Here is a 22119-nt window from a genome sequence, read left to right as displayed (position 1 = left end):
TTGAGATGGAGATAAATGACTAAAGAGCAAGCTGATGTCGAGGATGCTTTTCTGAAGGCAAGTTTCAGGGTCACGGTGAGGCTCAGGATTGGCTTCACACTGTCCACATCTGCAGCCTCCACCCTCTGTTCTCACCCTGGTTCTCTACTAAAATTGTTCTCACTGGGGTCCCCAATGACCATCTAACTGCCAAATACAACAGGCTCTGGGGACCCCTCTGCTGCCCTGGGTCACTCCCACAGCCACACTCATTGAGTTGACATCTGGACCTCACATCCTCTGGGTTTCCTTCTATGGCTCTGGATCTTCCTTATGTGTTTTCTCCAAATGGCTCCTCTTCTTGCATTTAACTCCTTTAAAGCCAGCGTTTCCCAAGATTTCTTTCTCAGGACATTGTTCTCACTCTGCTCTGCCTGGGTGACTTTATTCACCATCTTGATTTCACCTGCCAGCTACAAACTAAAGGAACCAAATGTCTCCAGAAATGCCTCTCCCTTAGTTTTGAACTTCCCTTATCCCCAACTTACTGTTGTACCGTCACCACAAAGCCACCCCAACTCTGGACATTCCATAGAACCTCAGTGTCCGTACATGCAAAACTGATTTCTCATCCCCCTCCCTGAAATAATTCCTGCTCCCGTGTTCTCTATCTTAGTAAATTTCATTATCTTCCTCGTTTAGTTATCTAAGTTAGAAGACCTAGGAGTCATCATCAGAGCTCCTCTCCCCTTCTCCCTGCAAAACATATCACATCCTGCCAACTGTACTTCATCAACATTTTAAAAACTCACGCTCTTCTCTCCACCCACATCACCACTGCCCTAGTTCAGCTCATCTGAATCCACACCTCAGGTTCACACCAATACTGCAGCTTTGCGTGCTGCCTGCTTCCAGTGCTAGGCCCACCACTGCCACCAGAGTGAGGGACCTCAAGCATATCTGATCTTGAACTTTTCTGCCTCCAACCCTTTAAGGATTCCTCTCTGACTATCAAGCATATTCCAAGCTCCCCATGACAACAGACAAGGATTTTCGTGATCTGGTCTCAGTCCACCTGTAGCTTCATTTTTGACATAACCCATTTCGAGCTGTGCTCCAGCAACACTGAGTGACTTGTTAAGTCCTTGTGCTCACAGGCTCTTTCTCCTCCACCTCTGGGTTTCTCTGCATAGGAGGTTCTCTGTATCTGGAACATGGTTCTGCCTTCACTTGGCCACTGCCACTCATTGTGTACAACTCAATACGGGCATCACCTTTCCAAGTTTTCCCGAAAGTACTTTCACCAAGACTAGGGTAGTTGCTCCATCTCCCGATTCTCATGAAACATAATAAATGGGTACTGAATGGGTAGATTTTTCTGTATTTCTGAGGAACAGAATATTTTAACTGTAACCTAATCAAAACATAGGAAGGAAACCAGATGTGAGGAACTTAAAACTCTCCAAGAGAATTATTTTTGGATTACTGATACCACTAGATAGCCATGTCAGCATTTTAGCACTTTTTAAAAGGTAAAAGTATATTGCACTTTACATATATGTGTATTTGTGTATCCCATATAGAAAAGCTATATGATTTTTTGAAAACTAAATGTTTATATATATATAATTTCAGATATACTTTATCTTCAGTTTTTAATGCTCTTCAAATATCCAAATAGCAATGGTTTCTAATTACCGCAACCTAAGTCCAACCATCTCTAGTAATGCTTTATAAAATAACTTATGCCATTACTTAGAAATTATTCTTTTTTAATTGTAAAAAATTGAAAGAAAAGATGTTTTAGTAGTAGAGTAGATTTTGTTTCTTTTAAGGACCATGTCCTTTATCACTGCTGTCCTTTACTGTTATAAAAGTGATGTTTTAGTAACAAATGCGATTAAGGGAAAAAAACTAAAAGATTCATTGTATTTTGTTATGTTGATTTTTTAAAAATAAAGTGAGGTCCATATGGATATATCTTTCAGAAACTAGGGAATAATCATTGCATCATTCTGTACTTTAATTCAAGTGTTTAAATATTCTTTTGGTAACAGTATAGAAATAATAATTTACTTTAAAAGTTTTTTTCATATTACTTGATTTATTCCTTGTCTGTAACACAAATATTTCAAAATAAATAAATATGGAAGGTTCACAGTTACTCATATTGCCTTTCACACTGATGTGTAAAGAAGATCCCTTACAGTTTCTCAAACTTCTGTGAAATTTCAAACGAAATACCTCAAAGTTTCCATTTTATGTCTTTTTGAGCCAAATATCAATGAACCATTCATATCAATAAGCCACTGCGAATTTGAGATAGAAAAAGACATTAAATGTGCAGAAGACTTATCTAAGTGATGCTGCAAAAATCACATTGACAAATATGTCTGTAGGTGAATCTGGTCTTAAACTTTTTAAGCAAATAAGATGACTTAGCGGGACTTCCCTGGTGATCCAGTGGTTAAGAATCCACCTTCCAATGCAGGGGACACAGGTTCAATCCCTGGTCAGGGAACTAAGATCCCACATGCCACAGGGCAACTAAGCGCATGCTCTGCAACTACTGAGCCCATGCGCTCTGGAGCCCATGTGCCACAACTAGAGAGCCCACGTGCCACAACTACTGAGGCTGCGTGCTCTGAAGCCTGTGCACCACAACAAAGAGCCCGCGCGCTGCAACGAAAGATCCCGCATACCGGAACTAAGACCCGATGCAGCCAAATAAGTAATAAATAAATAAATTAAAAAGAAAAGATGACTTAGCAAGCACTGTTTTAAATCTGTTTATCAGTTTTTTTAAAAATGGCATGAATTCTATGAATCTACTGAATCCTTTTTTTTAAAAACATCTTTATTAGAGCATAATTGCTTTACAATGGTGTGTTAGTTTCTACTTTATAACAAAGTGAATCAGTTATACATATGTCCCCATATCTCTTCCCTCTTGCGTCTCCCTCCCTCCCACCCTCCCTATCCCACCCCTCTAGGTGGTCACAAACCACCGAGCTGATCTCCCTGTGCTATGCGGCTGCTTCCCACTAGCTATCTATTTTATGTTTGGTAGTGTATATATGTCCATGCCATTCTCTCACTTTGTCCCAGCTTACCCTTCCCCCTCCCCGTATCCTCAAATCCATTCTCTAGTAGGTCTGTGTGTTTATTCCCGTCTTGCCCCTAGGTTCTTTGTGACCATTTTTTTTTTTTAGATTCCATATATATATATATATATATATATATATATATATATATATATGTTAGCATACGGTATTTGTTTTTCTCTTTCTGACTAACTTCACTTTGTATGACAGACTCTAGGTCCATCCACCTCACTACAAACGACTCAATTTCGTTTCTTTTTATGGCTGAGTAATATTCTATTGTATATATGTGCCACATCTTCTTTATCCATTCATCTGTTGATGGACACTTAGGTTGCTTCCATGTCCTGGCTATTGTAAATAGAGCTGCAATGAACATTTTGGTACATGACTCTTTTTGAATTATGGTTTTCTCAGGGTATATGCCCAGTTAATGGGATTGCTGGGTCGTATGGTAGTTCTGTTTTTAGTTTTTTAAGGAACCTCCATAGTGTTCTCCACAGTGGCTGTATCAATTCACATTCCCACCAACAGTGCAAGAGGGTTTCCTTTTCTCCACACCCTCTCCAGCATTTATTGTTTGTAGATTTTTTGATGATGGCCATTTTGACCGGTGTGAGATGATATCTCATTGTAGTTTTGATTTGCATTTCTCTAATGATTAATGATGTTGAGCATTCTTTCATGTGTTTGTTGGCTACTGAATTCTTAAAGCCTCTAATTAATCCATCATCTGTTTTGATTGCTGGAGCCTTTGTTATGAGTTGGACCAATTATGAGCCTTCTCGATGAAGGGTTCCCCAAAATGGGTGATTAAACAAATTAGTTGTAATCTAACTCTTTTGGGCAATAATTCTAACCAGAACACACATTCTGCATTTTTTTTCCCCTGAAAAGGCTACAACATATATTTGTAATTTTTTGGCAGAGTTAGATTATATAAGTAGAGTGAAACACTATGCATAAATAATGGTACATGAATTGGTAGTCCAAATTTCTGGCTAAGCAATATTTCTTTCAAACATATATGAAAGGAATATCTAATCTGATATTGTTATTTAAACATGAGTTTTAAATGAAACTGTTGTTCTAAGCCCACAAAACGAGCTGTTTGGTATCGTCCATAAAGTCAAATGTACAGATGGAGTATAAATATAAGTACCTCCCAAACAAGACAAAACAATTGTCATCTATCTGTAGACTAAGTATGAAGGGTTTTTTTCCCAAAGAAAACTGGCATAATCAAAAACACCATTGTGTTTTCACTTAGCAGTCAAGGAGGCCTACTTTCAATTTTCATTTCATTCTTTTAAATAAATATGCTTAAGTAATTATTTTTTTTTTAAAAAGCAACTAAGGAATTAATGAATTTATTTACCCTTAATATGCTAAAGTGACATCTTAAAATTAGCTCATTAAAATTAAAAGACGTACATTTTTCTACTGAAATTGATGAACCTACTTCAACCACACTAATAGGAAGCTGGAGGGAAAAAAAGGGGAAATTCAAGTGAGGTTGTGAATAAAATGAGAACTGTTTTCAGCAGAACTCACTAATAAATGGCAAAATAATCTAAACTGTTTTCCACTTGAACTAAAGAACACCTCATGATAAGTTATATATAATATGAGAAAAAACTGTTTTCTATTCCCAATCTAGAGGCTCATGAAGGATATCAAGGGAGATACTTCTTCAAGTGAAATACATATTCTCAGAATCTAACCTGACTTACAGAAAGATAACATCTTACAAGGCTATATGAAGAACACACACTTCAAACATTACTGTGAAATTTTACTAAAACAACCATTGTATTTTAAAAGACAGTCACATGCCAACAATCAAAATCAAGCTTTTACACTATTAGAGAGGCATGCTTAATTTTCAAGGTCTCACATTAACAGAGTAAGGTAATGATATGGATGATTCAAAATAACAAATAATCTAAAAGTCATTGAAGTATGTTTTATATAAATAAATATCTTACAAATATGTTATATATAAAACATATTTTGCAGTATATTGGCAGTAAATACATTTTCCTAATTATTTTTAACTTGGGCTAACACTAAAACCATGTAGTTCACATTCCAGGAGATCACAGTGGTCAGTCACTGAGAAAACATATACCAAGAGTATGACAGATAGTATGGGAAAGGTGGTTAAGTATTTAAAATTTCCCCCAGAAAATGCAAATGACAGAAATTCTCCACTAGGGTAAGGAATATGTGATGCTTTTAAGAGCACCCTAACAAATGTGAGGCTCAGAATTCTGTAAGGCCTACATGAGATTCCTAAGAAAGGTACTGACTGTGCAGCAGTTTTCTCACTTATGGAATACTATTCATCTGTTGACACAATGGATAAATCAGGAGGTTACAATTTACACCATTGACACAGGTTTGCTATTGATGATAAGGTATATTTTTCTTTCCGCTACACAGTATTTGATTTTCATGTGTAGTCACATGTTTGTCTAACCCTCAATCAAAAGGCAAATAACAGAAACCTGAAATTCTTTCAGAACACACATTTGACGTGCCTTATAAAATTCATGAATGTATTTGTCTTCAGTGTTACCTGTGTGCAAAGAACCCAACATGGAGGGTACACTACTTTCCTTCAACACTGAAAACTCCTACTTGAAGTACGTAGAATCGAGTAGGAACGCCACAATGCAGCATCTGAGCATTACTGTTAAATAAATTATTATTAGTGTCAACTCATATTCACAACTTTAAAAAAATGCAGTGGATTACAGGGAAGACATATGGTAAAGCAGGGTACAATTAGTAACAAATCTACTGCCCCTGTCCTCCCAGGTTCTTATCTTTCTGGGTCTTGTTCATGAAGATCATACAAATGTTATCTCTGGCTCCCATTCACAAAGTCAACACCCATATATTTCTCTCTTCAATGTACCCAGAGATGGTCAAACTGGGAAGCTAAGCTACTGACAAGAAAGGTTTTCAGTTTCAGCTGAACCTTTCTCATTGAGTGGCAGTTCACTCAAGACCCTTTCAACAAATACGTATTGAGTATCTAACATGTTCCAGGTGGGCAAATTATAGTCAGTGGGCATTTGGAGAGCAGTAGAATCTAAATTTTTTCTTGTCATTTTCAAGTTTAGACCTAATAAACATAAATCAATAATTGAGGACATGGTATATTAAAGTTCTACCTCTGAAGCCACCATCACTGCACCTAAAAAATAATGTAAAACATTTCCATCTTTAGTAAATTTGCAAGTAATCCCATTTTCCTATATTTTATAAAAATTTACTTTCACTCCAGGTAAAATCCTACCAAGGTTTATTCTGTTCCATGCGATTCTATCAAAAGGAAGAAAACTGTTCTACCCTGAATTTTCAGCTACGTAAATATCAACTACCAGTACACTGAAAGGAAAAATACAAAGTATTATTCCTGATTTAAAACCACTAAATAAACTTGGGAAAAAAATGGAAAAGGCTTCGAAAAGGAAAAAGGCACAAGTGAAATGGAAGGAACAAGATTATGAATAGCTTCCATAAATAAAATGTAATTACACAATTTCCATTAGAATTAAAATTTGTTCACTAACCAATAAATGATGAAACTAGTCAAGGCTTAGAACAATTCACTTTATTAGAGCTCATCAACCTTATACCCAAATATCTAAAAGGAAAACAATGAACTGAGCTTTATAGGAATCACCATCATTTACTTTACATTTTACCAAGTTTCCATAGTATGCCAAATGACTTGCACTATGGGAGGCAATATCTTAAGGTACAGCCTAGCTTAAAATAACTCCCAAATTACAGATTTTCATCAATTTTGTTTGAAATTTTTAAAAACACAGAAGGCCTTAGGCTTCCCTGGTGGCAGAGTGGTTAAGAATCTGCCTGGCAATGCAGGGGACACGGGTTTGAGCCCTGGTCCAGGAAGATCCCACATGCCCTGGAGCAACTAAGCCCATGCATCACAACTACTGAAGCCTGCACGCCTAGAGACCGTGCTCCACAACAAGAGAAGCCACCGCAGCGAGAAGCCCGCACACCACAACGAAGAGTAGCCCCGCTCGCCGCAACTAGAGAAAGCCCAAAGCCCGTGCACAGCAACAAAGACCCAACACAGCCAAAAATAAACAAATAAACTAATTTAAAAAAGAAAAGAAAAAAGCACGCACACAAAGCCTCAAGATTAGCTTATTACTCAATCTTGACAGTGTATTTTGTATTCAGTAGCAAAACTGAAATTGGTTAAAAGTATAGTCCAGCATATTATTCTCAAAGTCCTTTTTAACTGAAAACTTAGAAAATGCTGCATAATTTTTAAAATGTTATATACTAAAGGTATATGAAGTAAACGTAAAAGATCCAAATAACTAAGATCAACAGAATGAGGGTATTAAACTACTTTCATCAGCAACACTAACTTACTAAACAACAGAGATTTAATATAAAGTAGTCTTATCATGCGAAGTTATTAAGTATATTGTAATATTTCAATTCATTAAGACTGTTTTCTACTTTTTATGGCTTTGAAAAGCAGCAAATCTATATGAGTTATGGTTTATAATTTTATTTGTAACTTTAAGAAATATATGCATTTATTATTATAGCCATAATGACTGATGACTAGTTCCAGTGGCAAAATCTCGGCAGGAAACAGATTTAGCAATTTAAATGTTTTATAAGTTTCTGTAATTGAGGAAACTTTTCATAATCTGACGTTTGTTAAAACCACTTATTAGAAATTATGCAGCACAGTAGCTGTGGAAATATGAGCTAGCTTCACAATTATAAAGTCAGCCTATGTAGCCCTTTCCTATTGTATATAGTGGCATAAACCCCACGGCGGCCTATCAGCTAACTGGCAGGCAGGGGGCTGCTCTATTCAAAGTGAGAGATACAAGCTGCAGGGCAAAAACCTGGCAGCTCCCATCTGACCCCACAATCCCCTACTGGTGACAGCTCCAAGCTCCATGGCAAATTAGGCCTTCTCATATTACAATTGGAGAAGACAGATTCCATTAGCAGTATCTGAAATTGAGTGGAGAGCTGCACTGTTATCAGACTTGACTCATAAGCACTGCTATTAATCAGAGCTATGATAGCATTTATATATTTCAAGCTATCTGCTGCCGCTGTGATATTCTGCTACAAAGGGTTGATGGGACTTAGGAAAGTGAACAATAGAGCTTTCTGGGAAAAGCAGAGTAAATCAAGAAAGTCTATGACTTCCGCACATTCTGAAGGGATTGTGGTTTACATAAATTTTCTCCCAATTGGAGATTGAGCTCTTCCTCATCTTACACATGGGATTTAGTTGTCACTCAATGGTAACAGCTGTGAAAAGGTGAAGCGGCCCACCGCTCAGAATATTGCCTTCGCTTTTAAAGCAATTAACCCATGAACAGGAGGATACCTGGTGATATCAAAGGGATTAGGCCAGGCAATGCATTATTAACATTTCCTTGAACTAATTCTAACTCTGACTAGCTGTCAGAAGAGACTCTACAGTCTTAAAAAAGAGTTTTTGCCCTGCTTTTTTCCCTTCAAAATGAAATGCTATTTGAGCCTAATATGTCCCTCTACTTATAAGAAAATGCAAATGAACCAAGCTCTTAATATGCTTAGCCAGTCTGAGTCAATGCAATTTTAATACAAGTATGAGAGAAATATATGATCAATTAACCAGGGATCAAGACAGATATTCTCCTGAATAGAAATTAATACTCCAGTACTTTCCATTCTTCTTCAACTACAAAAACTTGGTGACTATTTGTTACTTATGCATAGTTACCTCTGAAATTAGGAAGAGCTTCACATTATTCTCTATGGCAATAATCTAAAATACTCTTTGAGCTGGAAAATCCAAATGTCTCTTAAGCAGGAGATTCTACGTTCTCTAAGGTATGGCATTTTAATTTTCGATTTTTATTGAATGGAATCTTAGCTGAAGCTATAAGAACAGCAGACACAGTGCTCAGAATCAAGTGTTCCTGTTCCAAAAGTTTAATAAAATTAATTTTTAGCAGCGGCACAACGTTTAGGAATACATAACTTATAAAAAATAAAATATGCATAAATAAAATACTGGCACAAAACAGTTTTCCAGGAGATATTTAAATATCACTGAAATTGGTTGTAAGTTCTTTGTAGTAAGCAGGCATAGTTTCAAGATACCTTTAATTATAATTAATATTCATATATTCTAGGGAACCTGCTTGACATTAAGAGATCTGATTTCTTACTGTACAATGTTAATGGTGTTAGAAAGTTTTTTTATGCAAGTTTCCTGAAACAGTGCCTTTTAGAAAAACTGTTTATTGAATAGTAACTTTGTCTTACTTTCTTTAAAATAAGCACTGAATTCTGATTATAAAAACTAAAGGAATTTTACTTTCGATTCATATGAGTGTGTAACAAATATTGTTCAATGAATTCTTCTATAGTTCCATCTGGCCCATACTAGCTTGAAAAGGATATGCTGACTCTCAAGCCTGCTGAAAATATATTCCCTGCCCTGTAACTATCAAAATACACGATACAAGACATGCCCTCACCTGAGATCATAAGCAATTTAAATCTTCCCTCAAGTAAAGAATTTTTATATGATACTATCAACAGACTCCATTCTATTTCAGTGTTACCAGAACATATGAAATGTAAGCATGTTGATATTAATTACAGTGATTTCAGTACTCCTTCCTTACTAAGTATATAGGATCTAGTTTGAGGTTTCTTAGAAAACAATTTTGAAATTCAAGTACTAAGGAAAGCTAAATGATGTTCCTATTAGTGATTTACATACCTATAACTTTTAAAATTTTATATTAATAGGATTTGTGAATTTCAAATATGACATTTTAAATATCATACTAAAAAATCATTTACTTCATTGGCCTTAAAAGAGAAAATCCCAGTTTCTCTAAATCACTAATTGTAGTACAGTCAAATGCACAGATGTACATATTAATAAAATGAATACTCTTTCCTATAAATGAAATAGATTAAACTCCCTTAACATAGTGCATGCTTTAAAATACCCCTGAAGGGGACAATACATAAATAAATACATGCAGAAACAACTGCCACAATCTTACTATTTTTAATTCAATAAACTACAGTGACACAGCTTTCAATGTACTGTTTTACTCATATGCTTTCTACATCAGGGCAAAGCAAATATAAAAGAGCTCTTGCCAACCATTAGGAAAGATTGACAAAATATGCAGTGTTAATGACATCTTAAAGGCTTTTAAAAGCAAGATGTAAGAAAAGCAAAAATTACAAAGTAATTGGAAACAACGAATAAATTGTTCTTTCAATCTAAGTCATGTTTACTGAAAAAATGGAGCTTTTTACACCAACATATTTAAACAGAAATTTGCTTTTGAAATACAATCTTTGTTTAAAAGGTACAGAAGGTCTTTATACCCACCCCAAGAGCTAAATATAGTGAATGCTATGTGAACAATTACCTGAAAAAAACCTAAAACTGTTAAAAGAATTAATTTCCTGCACACCAGTCAGCACTAATCCTACATGTACAGTAATGTTCTCTTAAGTGATGGGGGAAAGAAAGAATACAGCTGTCTCCTGGATCAAAACCCTTCAATATTCAACAACAAAATGGAATGATGACTTGGTCGGCAAATGAATAAAGTAGTGAAATGTCTCCTGAATGAGTTCTGGTGAAGGAGTCAACCTGTGAAGGAATACATTTACTGTACACTGGGACAGGAAAAAAGCCGTCACTGTAATGGCTGCACAAAAACCGCGTCCTGCTCTTGGGCTTATATTCACAGAAGGAAGGTTTTAAAGGCTAGGTTCAGGTCATACGACAAATGAAATTGTAACAAGCCAGCTGACATTGTATAATGTCTTCTTCCACTGGATCAATAGGCTACTGTTAGTCCTATTACCATAGAGATGGCTTGCTCTTTCCTGAAGGGTGGCTATTGTTTGACAAAACAGATTTGCCACTTGAACTAGGTTGTTCCCAAAGGACGTGTACCTTGTCAATTATTTGTATTCAAAATAATGAAGTATTTTCATATTAAAAGTATGTAAGAGATAATGTTGTCAGGTCCCTTTTCAGAAAGAAAGCAACTTTTCCAAAGTACTAGATTACTAAAAGCATGCAAATATCCAATTTATTCTATGAAGAGTTTTTGATTTAAAACATATGTCAGCAAGTATACAAATTTATCATTAAGACTGTATATTAAAAGAAAAGGGTCACAGGCTTGTGTGCTAATCTAAAACCCATTATAATCAAGCATAATAACTAATCAAAGCTATTTTAAAATGTGGACAACTCAAAGGAAAATTATTGTCGCAAACTATTCGGATTCTGGAAAGATAAAGATTTTTATATATGATTTTTACAGTGGTTTTTATGTGGAAGGGCATTGACAATTAATATAGTGGAAAACATGGAAAAGTTTTAGAAAACGAATCACTTTACTTGCTTAAGAGCTGGCTACAGCATTTAAATATATGTATATGTTGTAGAAATAATCTAAAATACAGATGAACTAACAAAACAAATACAAGTATTAGTTTTCTTTAAAATGTCTTTGTCTTAAATGTCTTGCGAAAACTCATACATTTAATAAAAGACAGGTAAGTTCTAAATTTCAACCTAGATATTTAAAAATAAAAAGTTTTTCTCTCAGCGAAAATGACAGTCTTAATTATAAAGGATCAGAAGGAACAATTCTAATAATGATTATTCTAATCATTTAAAAAGAGAAAGTATTCATAACACTAATTAATCCAAGCAGAAATGTTATTTTAAACATTTCATAAAGATATGGCTATCACTGAAAACCTGTAAGACCGAAATAGAAACAAATTAAATAATACAGATTAAAGTTTAGTAAATGATCAACAATTACAACTTTAAATCTGAAAGCTTTCCACAAATAGATTTAATAGTAAGCTTTAGCCATAATTATTGTAACTTTTACCTTTCTACAAATAATCAAAAGGGAATTTACAAAGAATTTAGTCAAAGGGCAGTGATATGACAAATGTAAATAAAAACATTAGTCTCCAAAACTGACATTTGAAATTGTCTATTCAAATTATACTCTATTTACATACAAAAATTATTTGTTTTTATAATAAAATCTGCAATACTTTTTGAAAGAAATGTTTTAACTTGGTTTCCCCTTTGCAGGAAAAATAATTTGTATTTTTGACTATAATCCTTTTAGGCATAAGTTAGGCTGAGTTAATACCGAAGGAGAGAGAAACAGCAAAGGCAAATGTGTTTAGCAATATCCTAAACTAATGACCTGTTTTTTTAAAAGCAGCATAGCCTTCCAAACTAAGAAAGCCTTCCATCATGAAGTAAGTGGTGTCTAATTCGCCTATCTTCCCTACAGCAATAATGGAACAAAGTGAAACCTTACTAAAACCACAACCCAAATTGATTTCCTTAGTTAACAGCCTCATTTCAAAAAGTATACATGTGCATATTTAAAATACAATATAATTAGGTATTAGCTCTGGACCTGATAGGCAGCTGCCCATCAGCAATACTATGAGTAATTAAGTGATATTTACCATTTACCAAAAGATGAACTTTATATTGTTGAATTAAACTGGCCCATCTGCATCTTCCTGAAATGACAAACCTTATTAGTTCTGCCTAACCAGAGAACTGTGATAATGAACTGGTGACACCTTCTCTCCGTTGTATGAAGCAGAACCAACTGTGTAATCATTTAAGCAGTCAAACGCATATGAAATTACTGTAAATTGAGAAAGTGAAATCACATGAGTGATTAGGAAAAACCATTCAAGCAACAAAAGATTTTTTTTTTGTAATGTATGTACATAGGCCATCTCCAATTAGTCAAAATTAACTAATCAACTACTTTACCTGAAAACGGTGAAAAAAAGTAATGCTGCAGCTACTGCTCCAAATAAGCCACACAGAAGATTGACTCGGTAGGCAACCGAACCAAAAGGAAATAGTATAATTGCCAGTTTAGCCACCAGAGTGAACAAAGGATAGCCAGGAGGATGGGCAACCTAAGGGAAAATTAGCAACAGTCAGAAGGTTTTCATCTAGTAAAGGAAGAGTCACACTGGCTTTAATTGAAAAGCAGCGCTTTTCTCAGGCAAGTATAAAGATTAAGAGACAATGACTAAATGTTTGAATAGTGGTTTTCTATTGTAATCCTCTTGTGCCAATACAAATAAATATTTTCTTTAGTGGATTTGGCAGGGTCTATCACATGGTGTGTCACCTAGAGAAAGGGTGACATATTTCATTGTCAGTTCTTAAGCAGTTTGTTCTCTGGGTTCACAGTACATTAGGGTCATTTAAAAGGCTATTGAAAAAAAACAGGTTCTGAAATATCGTATTGGTTAGTAAGTTGAAAGACCACACTGCTATCGGATTACCACCATGCTGACAGTCCTAAGGTCTTGCCTAAAGGGATCATGCACCACAATAAAGTTTATTAAATAATAAACTTATTAAAACTGTTAACCCGATTTATTTTATTCTCCATAGCTTATACAAAATTTGGGGTGATAATAAGCCAGCTACTGTATATATAGTAAAGGCTTTGCTTTATGATTTAGTTTAATTGGATTTAAAACTTAAAGTAAATTGTCATGTACTGTACTTATAAGTTACTAAAAACTGGGGTTTGAAAATAAATTAATCTACTTTACTCCATGCTTAATTAAACTTTCTTAATTCCTAAAACTGTTAATGAGAGCATTGATTAAACAATAAAACTAATACTTACTCCAAGCTCATGTGCGGCTGTGATCAGTTCCCCTGTGAAAAAATAATGGAAAACCAATAATTACTATTAGAAAATGACACTCCTCCAAAGTTTTCAAAATCCAAATGCTTGCATTGGGGTTTTGCATTAATTTGACTGGATAAAACTGTAAATCTGTGGAGATTTAACAGCATGAAATAGTCTCAGAATATGTTCTCCCTTAGGTATTACTGAACAAACTATCTTTGTTAGTTTTTAATAACTGGTCAGTGTAAATATATGTGAATTCTAGTTTCTAAAAATGCTTATTTTAAGCAACAAGGTCCTATAGCATAGGGAACCATGTTCAATATCTTGTAATAACCTATAATGAAGAATATGTAATATGTATAACTGAATCACTTTGCTGTACCCCAGAAACTAACACAACATTGTAGATCAACTATCCTTCAATTTAAAAAATATGCCTACTTTCCCTCCTGAAAGTTGTCTTCCCTTGCAAATATAAAAAAACTCTTACAGAGCATTAGTGTAAAATGCTGTATTATCCCTCAAGAATTTAGTACAAAACTGTCGGTAAAGATGCAACCTTATGATATGTAAAATGTGCAGACACTGGAGATTTGAACAGTCTATAAAATGTGCCATTCTGCCCTAAACTGACATTTGGACACATTCTCTACATTAATTATGTTGGATATCTTTAAACAATTGCCAAATTCTTATTAACTCCAGGTTATTTTGGTAAGCTTTGACTACCAAAGTACATTTTTTTCAAACCAGTAAATCATAATGTTTACATAGTTCTTCGTAATTCCTCACCATTAGTAATTACTTCTAAAATTATGATGTAGTAATTCAGTGCTTATTTGTTAATACTTTAAGTATCCAGAGCACAGGGACTATTTCTGATTATCCCTATACACTTAATACAGTACAGTGTAAGAAATCAATCAATATTAATTGATGATTTATGAAAGTACTATTATCTATTGGGAAATATATTAATGTCCATTTTCTATCCTTCAGTGGATATCAGTACTCTTCATTTCTACTGCCCTGACCGTATTTTAGACCCTTCCTCTCTCTGGCCTGGGCTACAGCGATAGCTTTGACCAATGTTTTACTCCAATTCATCTTCATAGTGAAATCACTAATTACTGCCATCCCCACTCCCCAGAGGTCAGATTGTTTCCTTAGACTAAAACTGCTCAATGGCTGCTCTCTGTGTACTGAATGAAGTCGATTCCTCAGTGTGACATGCAAGCCCTCTATGGCTTCCAGGTCCCCTTCCAAGGCTTATGTCCATGAAACCTATGCTCACCTTTGTCAGATCTGACTACCCACTGTTCCTCTGAATGGTCCTCTTTTGCACCTCTTACCACTCATTTTCTCATCCAGCATTCTCTCCTAAATCCATCAAGGCCTAGTTCAGTTGCTACCTTCTCAGTGACACCTTTCCTTACACATACCCTTCCCCAGCTTCACCCATCAGAATGAATCACTTCCTCCTCCTCCATAGAACCTGCTGGAACCTCTCTATTTAGCACTTAGATTGCCTTTTATTCTGGTTAGTTGTTCTCATTTGTCTTTTCCACTAAGTTGAAAATATCCTATCCATTTCAGGGTTCAGTCAAGACATCAGCACCTCTCCCTCCTCGTGCCACACAGAAAAGCCCCGCACCTAGAGACTGACAAAAAGACCTATCACGTTGTCATCCTTGCTACTCAAGACACCCCCATCTCAGGTTGAACGACTGCTCACTTCACAGAAATCCCGAGGGCACCAAAGACAGATACTGCTCACTTAAGTCATTTACTTAAGGACATCTTTGACGTTTACTGGAGATATTCAAGAGCATCTTACAAGTCAAAGGCCCTTCTTGTATCTTATATAAATAAATTGTTTATGGTTTTAAAATATTTAAAATAACTCCTCCCTTTGTAGCTGTTACCAGTATTTTATAGTATTTCATAGTTTTACTCTAGAATGGGTTTGCTCTTTATGTCTTCAGTCCCAAATGGTTTTAATCAATTTTTGGTTTTTATATTTCTGTAGGTGCTATGAAGCACAGTTCAGTTCAGATTTCCAAGGTTGCTATTCATTCTCCTCCATTTAAAATGTACTTAGAATTACATTTAGCATTAAGAAAAATAGCCTATTTTCTCTAATTTCCTTTTACCATTGAAAAGTCAATATGCTGTTATTCTTTGCTGGAGTTGTTGGTAAAAAGATGAATCTGGAATATGACTAACCTCCATCACCAACTCTTATCAAATGTGAAACTAAAATATAAATAGAAAAGATGCTACTATTCAAAGTCTATGAATGCACCCTTGATAAAAAGCTAAACACGACTCTTAAAATTGAATATGATACAAAAGAGAAAGTAAATATGATAAAAGGGTGCTTGCTTTCCCTCAGCCCTTTACACTAGGGTTGCCTCAAATGTTAAGTCCTACTACAACCTGCAACAGAATTACCCAGATGCCTTTTAAAAATGAAGATTTCTTGACCATAACCCAAATCTACCTACACTAAACCCTCTGGCATTGGGGCCCAAGTTTCCCAGGCAATTCTCCAGTACATTCAAGTTTGAGAACCACAGCTTTTTCATCTGGGACACAAATGGGTGGCAAGCTCAGAGTTGTTAGCAGAAGCTTCACCTTTACAAAACCCAGCTCCCTCCGTATTATACTTTTTATATTAATTATAAAATTATATTGTCATATATCAAGTGTGTTAAAGACAGTATCTTAAAAACATACAAACACATATATAAGCTAATTTATTTTTCCCAAGGATAACAAATGGAAGTGAAGGCTAGATTCCTACCCTTTCCTCTACAGGACCAGGAGTGCTCCTGCCCAAAAATCAACTATGTGTATCAAGCAGTGCAAAAACTAAACTTTGGCAAGGCCACACAATGCGATGGATTCATGGAGTGTAATTTAAGACTTATCAGGAAGAAGAATACATGCTTTATGTTGGTTTTGAGATGTGTTCTGTTTATTGGTAAAAAAATTTTTCATAAACACAAAATTCAAAGAGAACAGTACATTCAACATATAAACAAAATCATCAGACATGATTATACAAATTTTACTGGCAACACTTGGAAAACAGTTTATCACTCCCCAAAATGAACATAGAAATATTAGAAGCAACCACTATTCAGCGTCAAACTAAACAAGTCACAATGCCTAAAAAGTCTGATAACTCAAAGTGAATAGATAACTTTATTCTTTTGGGGAAAAAATACAGTATTAATAAAAACAAGGCAACAGCTGTAATAGGGGCGGGACAGGTGTGAGCTATAGCAGCCCCGCTCAGCCATTGGCTGGCACTGCAGTGGGCCCCGCCTCCTCCCCATCTGTATAAAAGGAGCTCAAATTTGGATTGAGGGAAGATGTTTTTTGAGACACTAGTCAGCCATCTTCTCGGTCTGCTAGCTTTCCGATTCAAGTGGTTATTCCTTGCTCTAACAACACATCTCTCGATTTATTGGCCTGTCATGTGGTGAGCAGACCACGCTTGGGCTCCGTAACACAACTGTACATTTTAAATAGACTTTATCACTAAATACGTGATGACAGATTTAACAAAGAATTTAGAGCACAGGCTGGTTAAGAGAGCATGTTCTAAAGTCAGTCTACTTGGTTTCTTTCCTTGACGGCCTCTACTTTCTAGCTGTGTGATTCTGGGCACAGCTTAACCGTTTTGTCGTCTATAAAATAAAGAAATTGATAGTACCTACCTCACAGGGTAGTAGCTGGGAGGATTAAAATAATTCACGTAAAGCACTTGGAACAGCACTGGCACGTAGTAAGTACTCAATTAAGTGTTATTATTATTCATCCTAATCCCGTCCTTCAGGCTCAAACAACCATGGTAAAGAACTGTCAATGTTTTTTTGAAAGTTACAGAACTCCTCAACCTCTGAGTAATGCTCTCCAATGTCAAAACTCTCACAACTATAAAGCTATTTCTATTATTTAGTATAACCCTTAGAAATACAGTAACTCCGTTCCCCACTATACTAATGAAACATTGCTCCTATTTGTTCAATAGGACATGAAAGAAAGAGTCAAGGTAATGACGTGTAAAAGGAACATCAAGGATCTCCAATGTGGTAGGCAGCCTTGAAGACGGCCTCCAAAGCTTGCCAACTCCAGTATTCTCACTGTGTAATCCTCTCGCCCTTGAGTGTGGGCTGACATATTGACTCACTTCCAAGAAGAAAACAGGGCAGTGGTCTGTCACTTCCAAGATTAGGTTACGAAATGACAGAGCTGTCAGGCAGAGGTGCCATCTCTTCCTCTTGACAAAAGTCAGCTTACAGAGAAACCCGTTTGGCAAAGAGCTGGATGGGGTTTAGAAGTTAATCCTCGCTAAGCTGAACCCTGAGAGGACTGCAGCCCTACCCCATACCACGACAGCATCCTTGTCCTAAAAGCACCCACTTAAACTGCACCCAGATTCCTGATCAACAGAAAATGTGAAATAGTAACCGTTTTTTGTTTTAAGCCACTCAATTTGGGGGTATTTTGTTATGCAGGAACTAGGGCACTCAGTTTTTTTTCAGTCTATACATTCATGACCCAAATTTACAGCACCATTCTAACAAAATTACGGATCATTATTAGGCATTATTAGATGGTCAATTTGGCAGGAAAACAAAGCCTGCATCTTGTCTCTCATCCCAAATACATAACGATTATTCATGTGATTTAAATGGCCCACGGGTCACGCTTTTCAATAGAAGCAGCTTTAAGCCGCAACTGGCTTCCACCCTTTCAGGCGTTCTCCCGCAAATAGTCTGCAAGGCTGGTTCCTTTTCAACATTCAGGTTTCAACTAAAATATCACCTCCTCAGAGGCCTTTCCCAACTAGCCATTCTGATGGAGCCACTGCCTACCCCACTGTCAATCACATTTCCCTCTTTCTGTCTCCACTAAATTCTCCCCACCTAATATGTTGCTGGCTATTCAGTAGTATTGTCTCTGCCCGCATTACAACAGTCTCCAAGATACTTGTACACCACTCCTGTTAGTCTTTTTGTCTGGAACACGATAAGCACTCAGTAAGTAATGTTTGTGAACTAAAAAGGAATGGAAAGCAAAAACTCAGGTCCAGGAAAATGATCGGAGAAGTGGAGAGAGAGGTCGGTAAGTCCCATCAGGCGAAACCAACCAGCCCCGTCTCGAAAGCCTGAGAACTAAAGAGACCAGAATTACAGAAAAATTACACGAATGGAAACACAGGTTGGTTCTGGAACGCAAAACCCTGCGGGGGCCCCGGCGAGTGGATGGAGGGGTCGAGCTGACCACACCTCGTGGGGACAGAGCGGACCAGAGAGGGGGGGCAGGAGGCACGACCCTGAGAGTACGTTACCCGAGTCGCCCCCCGGCACCGAGGGGGGCAGCGTGAGGGTGAACACGGCAGCCACAGCGGCGAAAACGGCGACGCCACCGCGGAGGCCCCCAGAGCGCCGCGGCCCCGCTCGGGCTGCCCGCCCCCCGGCCGGGCCCCCGCCGTCGCTATGGAGACCCATGGGCCAGAGGGGACCGAGGAAGGAGGACACGGAAGGCCCCAGGACTCGGGACAGCCGGGTATCCCCAGGCCGACGGGCGAGCGCGGCGCGCGGCGGCTTCCGGGTCGGGCCGGGCGGACGGGACCGCACCTTCTGCGCCGGCGCGGGGGGAGAAAATGCGGGGTCTCGCTGGAGCCAGGCCCAGGCAGCCTTCTGGCGCCGTAGCGCGCGCCAGGGTTTACAGAATTATAATATGCTTTCCACTAGCGCATCACAAGCGACAGTCTTCTTTTAAGAAAGGAAGCATGGGCCCAGGGCGTCCGTCTCTATGGCCTCCCCAACTTCCTAGAGACTTGGTCGGGTCTGACAGAGACAGGAGCCGGATTGCCAAGCGGGCGTGAGGAAGGGCCGCGACTGCCCCCTGCGGTGTGGGGTGGAACTACACGAGGGGCCCCAGACCGCCAGCCCGAGGGGACGTGTGCGCACAGTAAGTGCCGAGTAAGCCAATACATACATTAATCGCATGTTTACTACGAGTAATTATAAGCTCGTGTGCTAATTGTTAAATCGCTGAGTTATTTTCAGAGAGATTAAAATAAGCTAGTTTGTCTATTTTGTTTCTTATAGCATGAGGAAAACTTGGGAGATGAGTTGAGAAACTTGAGTTTCTGTAGTAATACAAATAACTTACACCGTGATAAAGTTGTCTCCTACTTTAATGAAGAGAAGTATTTAGATGAAGATTTGACCACATGATGGAAAATGAACTGAAGATACTGCATTTTCCAACTAGCTGTGATGCAAAAAAGAATGGGGACTCTTGGGTCACCACATAGCATGGCTCTTGGCGAGATCTTTAAGCTTACATTTTACATTATTATAGCAATTATTCTGGAGTGGGAGGAGAGGAGGGCAACCTCCCTGGAATGCATCTCAAAATACACTGAAGATCAGTGACAATCTAAAACGTGTTACAAGCAATCTGACAGGAACATAGTCTCAAATGTAGAGTGACTAACACACTTGCATAGATAGGCAGCCATTGTGTCAGCATCTCAGGTACTACATAGTGCTTTCTCTGCTATATTGTAAGCCCTGGAGAGTAGGTAGGCAGCTTCTAAATGGACCCCCCAGTAATCCCTGACTCCCGGTATTCACTCCCTTGTGTAATCCTCTCCCCTTGTGTGTGGGAAGGATCTAGTGACTCACTTCTGTCTGTAATAGCATAAGGAAAAAGTGATGGATGTCACTTTGGAGATTAGGTTATAAAAGACCGACTTTTCATCTTGCCTGCCCTCCCCTTGGCGGGTGCTACCTCTCTTGCCCTTCCACCTGTTCACTCTGATGAAGCCACCTACCATGTTGTGAGGTGCTTTATGGAGAGGTCCACATGGCAAGGAACTGAGCGTCACCTCCAGCCAAACAGCCAGCGAGGCGCTGAGGCCCTCAGTCCAACAACCTGCAAGGAACTGAATCCCACTAATACCTCAAGAGGGAGCTAGGGAGCCGAGCCTTCCCCACATGAGCCATGAGATAATGACTAACTAACTCCCTCCAAGACCTTGACTGCAGCCTTGACTACAGACCCTAATGCAGAGGACCCAGCTAAGTCTCACCCAGATTACTGTCCTGCAAAAACTGAAATAATAAATGTTGTTGTTTTAGTCCACTAAATTTGGGGTAATTTGTTGCTCAGCAATAGATTACTAAGTAAGCCTGCCTTCAATTTCTTTTCTGAAAGAGCATGCCAGTGATGAATACTGACTGAGCCAAGCATATGCTTCTTTCCTTTTTTATCCATTTCATCTTTTGCTCATGAGCTTTATAAAAAAATAAGTTTTTATCATGGCAATTACTTTCAAAAGAGCATAGTTATGGGGCTTCCCCGGGGGTGCAGTGGTTAAGAATCCACTTGCCAATGCAGGGGACAGGGGTTCGAGCCCTGGTCCGGGAAGATCCCACATGCCGCGGAGCAACTAAGCCCATGAGCCACAACTACTGAGCTTGTGCTCTAGAGCCCTCGAGCCACGACTACTGAGCTTGTGTGCTGCAACTACTGAAGCTTGTGTGCCTAGAGTCCGTGCTCCGCAACAAGAGGAGCCACCGCAATGAGAAGTCCGCGCACCACAACGAAGAACAGCCCCCGCTTGCCACAACTAGAGAAAACCCACGCGCAGCAATGAAGACCCAACATAGCCTAAAATAAATAAATCTATTTTTAAAAATTTTTTAAAAAGAAGGGCTCCAAGTGATCCCTTAAAAAAAGAAGCACATAATTATTTGCCCATGTTTGAGAGGTAGAGCTCAGTGCTGGAAGTTTGAATTTGGGAGTTGTCATGTAAGGATGAGATGAATTAATAAGTTCACAGAGGCATTATGTAGGGAGAACAAGGTTGAGGTCAAATGTTAGACAACATCTTCATTTAGGGAATGGCAGGAGAAGAGGAGAGAACAGTGGAAGAGAGGGATGCACCACAGGGACCTAAGGATGAAATGATATCAGTGATGTATATGTGGTCAGGTTGTCACAGAGAGGAGAAGGATGGTGAGGAGAGCCACATCTAAGTTTATGGGGCTTAAGTTTATACAATTTGGAGAATCGTGTAAGCAAAAGAATACAAAACTGCAGATACAAAATTAGGTATGGTCATTGGAAGGAGCTTGTGCTAGTGACGGGCTGTGAAAATTTTTTTTAATTGAAGTGTAGTTGATTTACAATGTTGTATTAGTTTCAGATTCTTTTCCATTATAGGTTAT

At 37.8% G+C, this 22119-nt stretch overlaps 1 protein-coding gene across 7 annotated transcripts in view; it reads right to left on the bottom strand.

Annotated features, from left to right (window-relative positions):
* TMEM260 (transmembrane protein 260) overlaps window positions 1–19501 on the bottom strand; it is a 67161-nt gene extending 47660 nt beyond the window's left edge. For 3 of the 7 annotated variants that reach the window (XR_007475678.1, XM_033404700.2, XM_033404702.2), the window contains exons 1-3: window positions 19224–19501; window positions 13850–13881; window positions 12970–13121 (exon numbers count right to left, since the gene is read on the bottom strand). Coding sequence is in view for 6 of the 7 variants with exons in the window: in XM_033404700.2 (XP_033260591.1) it covers window positions 12970–13121; window positions 13850–13881; window positions 19224–19383 (344 nt within the window). In the remaining variant the exon portion in view is untranslated. The remainder of the gene's footprint in view (window positions 1–12969; window positions 13122–13849; window positions 13882–19223) is intronic. The other 4 variants (XM_004279318.3, XM_033404697.2, XM_033404703.2 and 1 more) reach the window with 2 other exon arrangements.
* Between the last annotated feature and the right edge of the window lie 2618 nt (window positions 19502–22119).

Source organism: Orcinus orca, chromosome 2 (assembly GCF_937001465.1).
Source record: "Orcinus orca chromosome 2, mOrcOrc1.1, whole genome shotgun sequence".
In the NCBI taxonomy this organism is placed as follows: domain Eukaryota; kingdom Metazoa; phylum Chordata; class Mammalia; order Artiodactyla; family Delphinidae; genus Orcinus; species Orcinus orca.
Note: the sequence above shows the minus strand (reverse complement) of the source record. Positions and strands in the feature narration are given on the sequence as shown.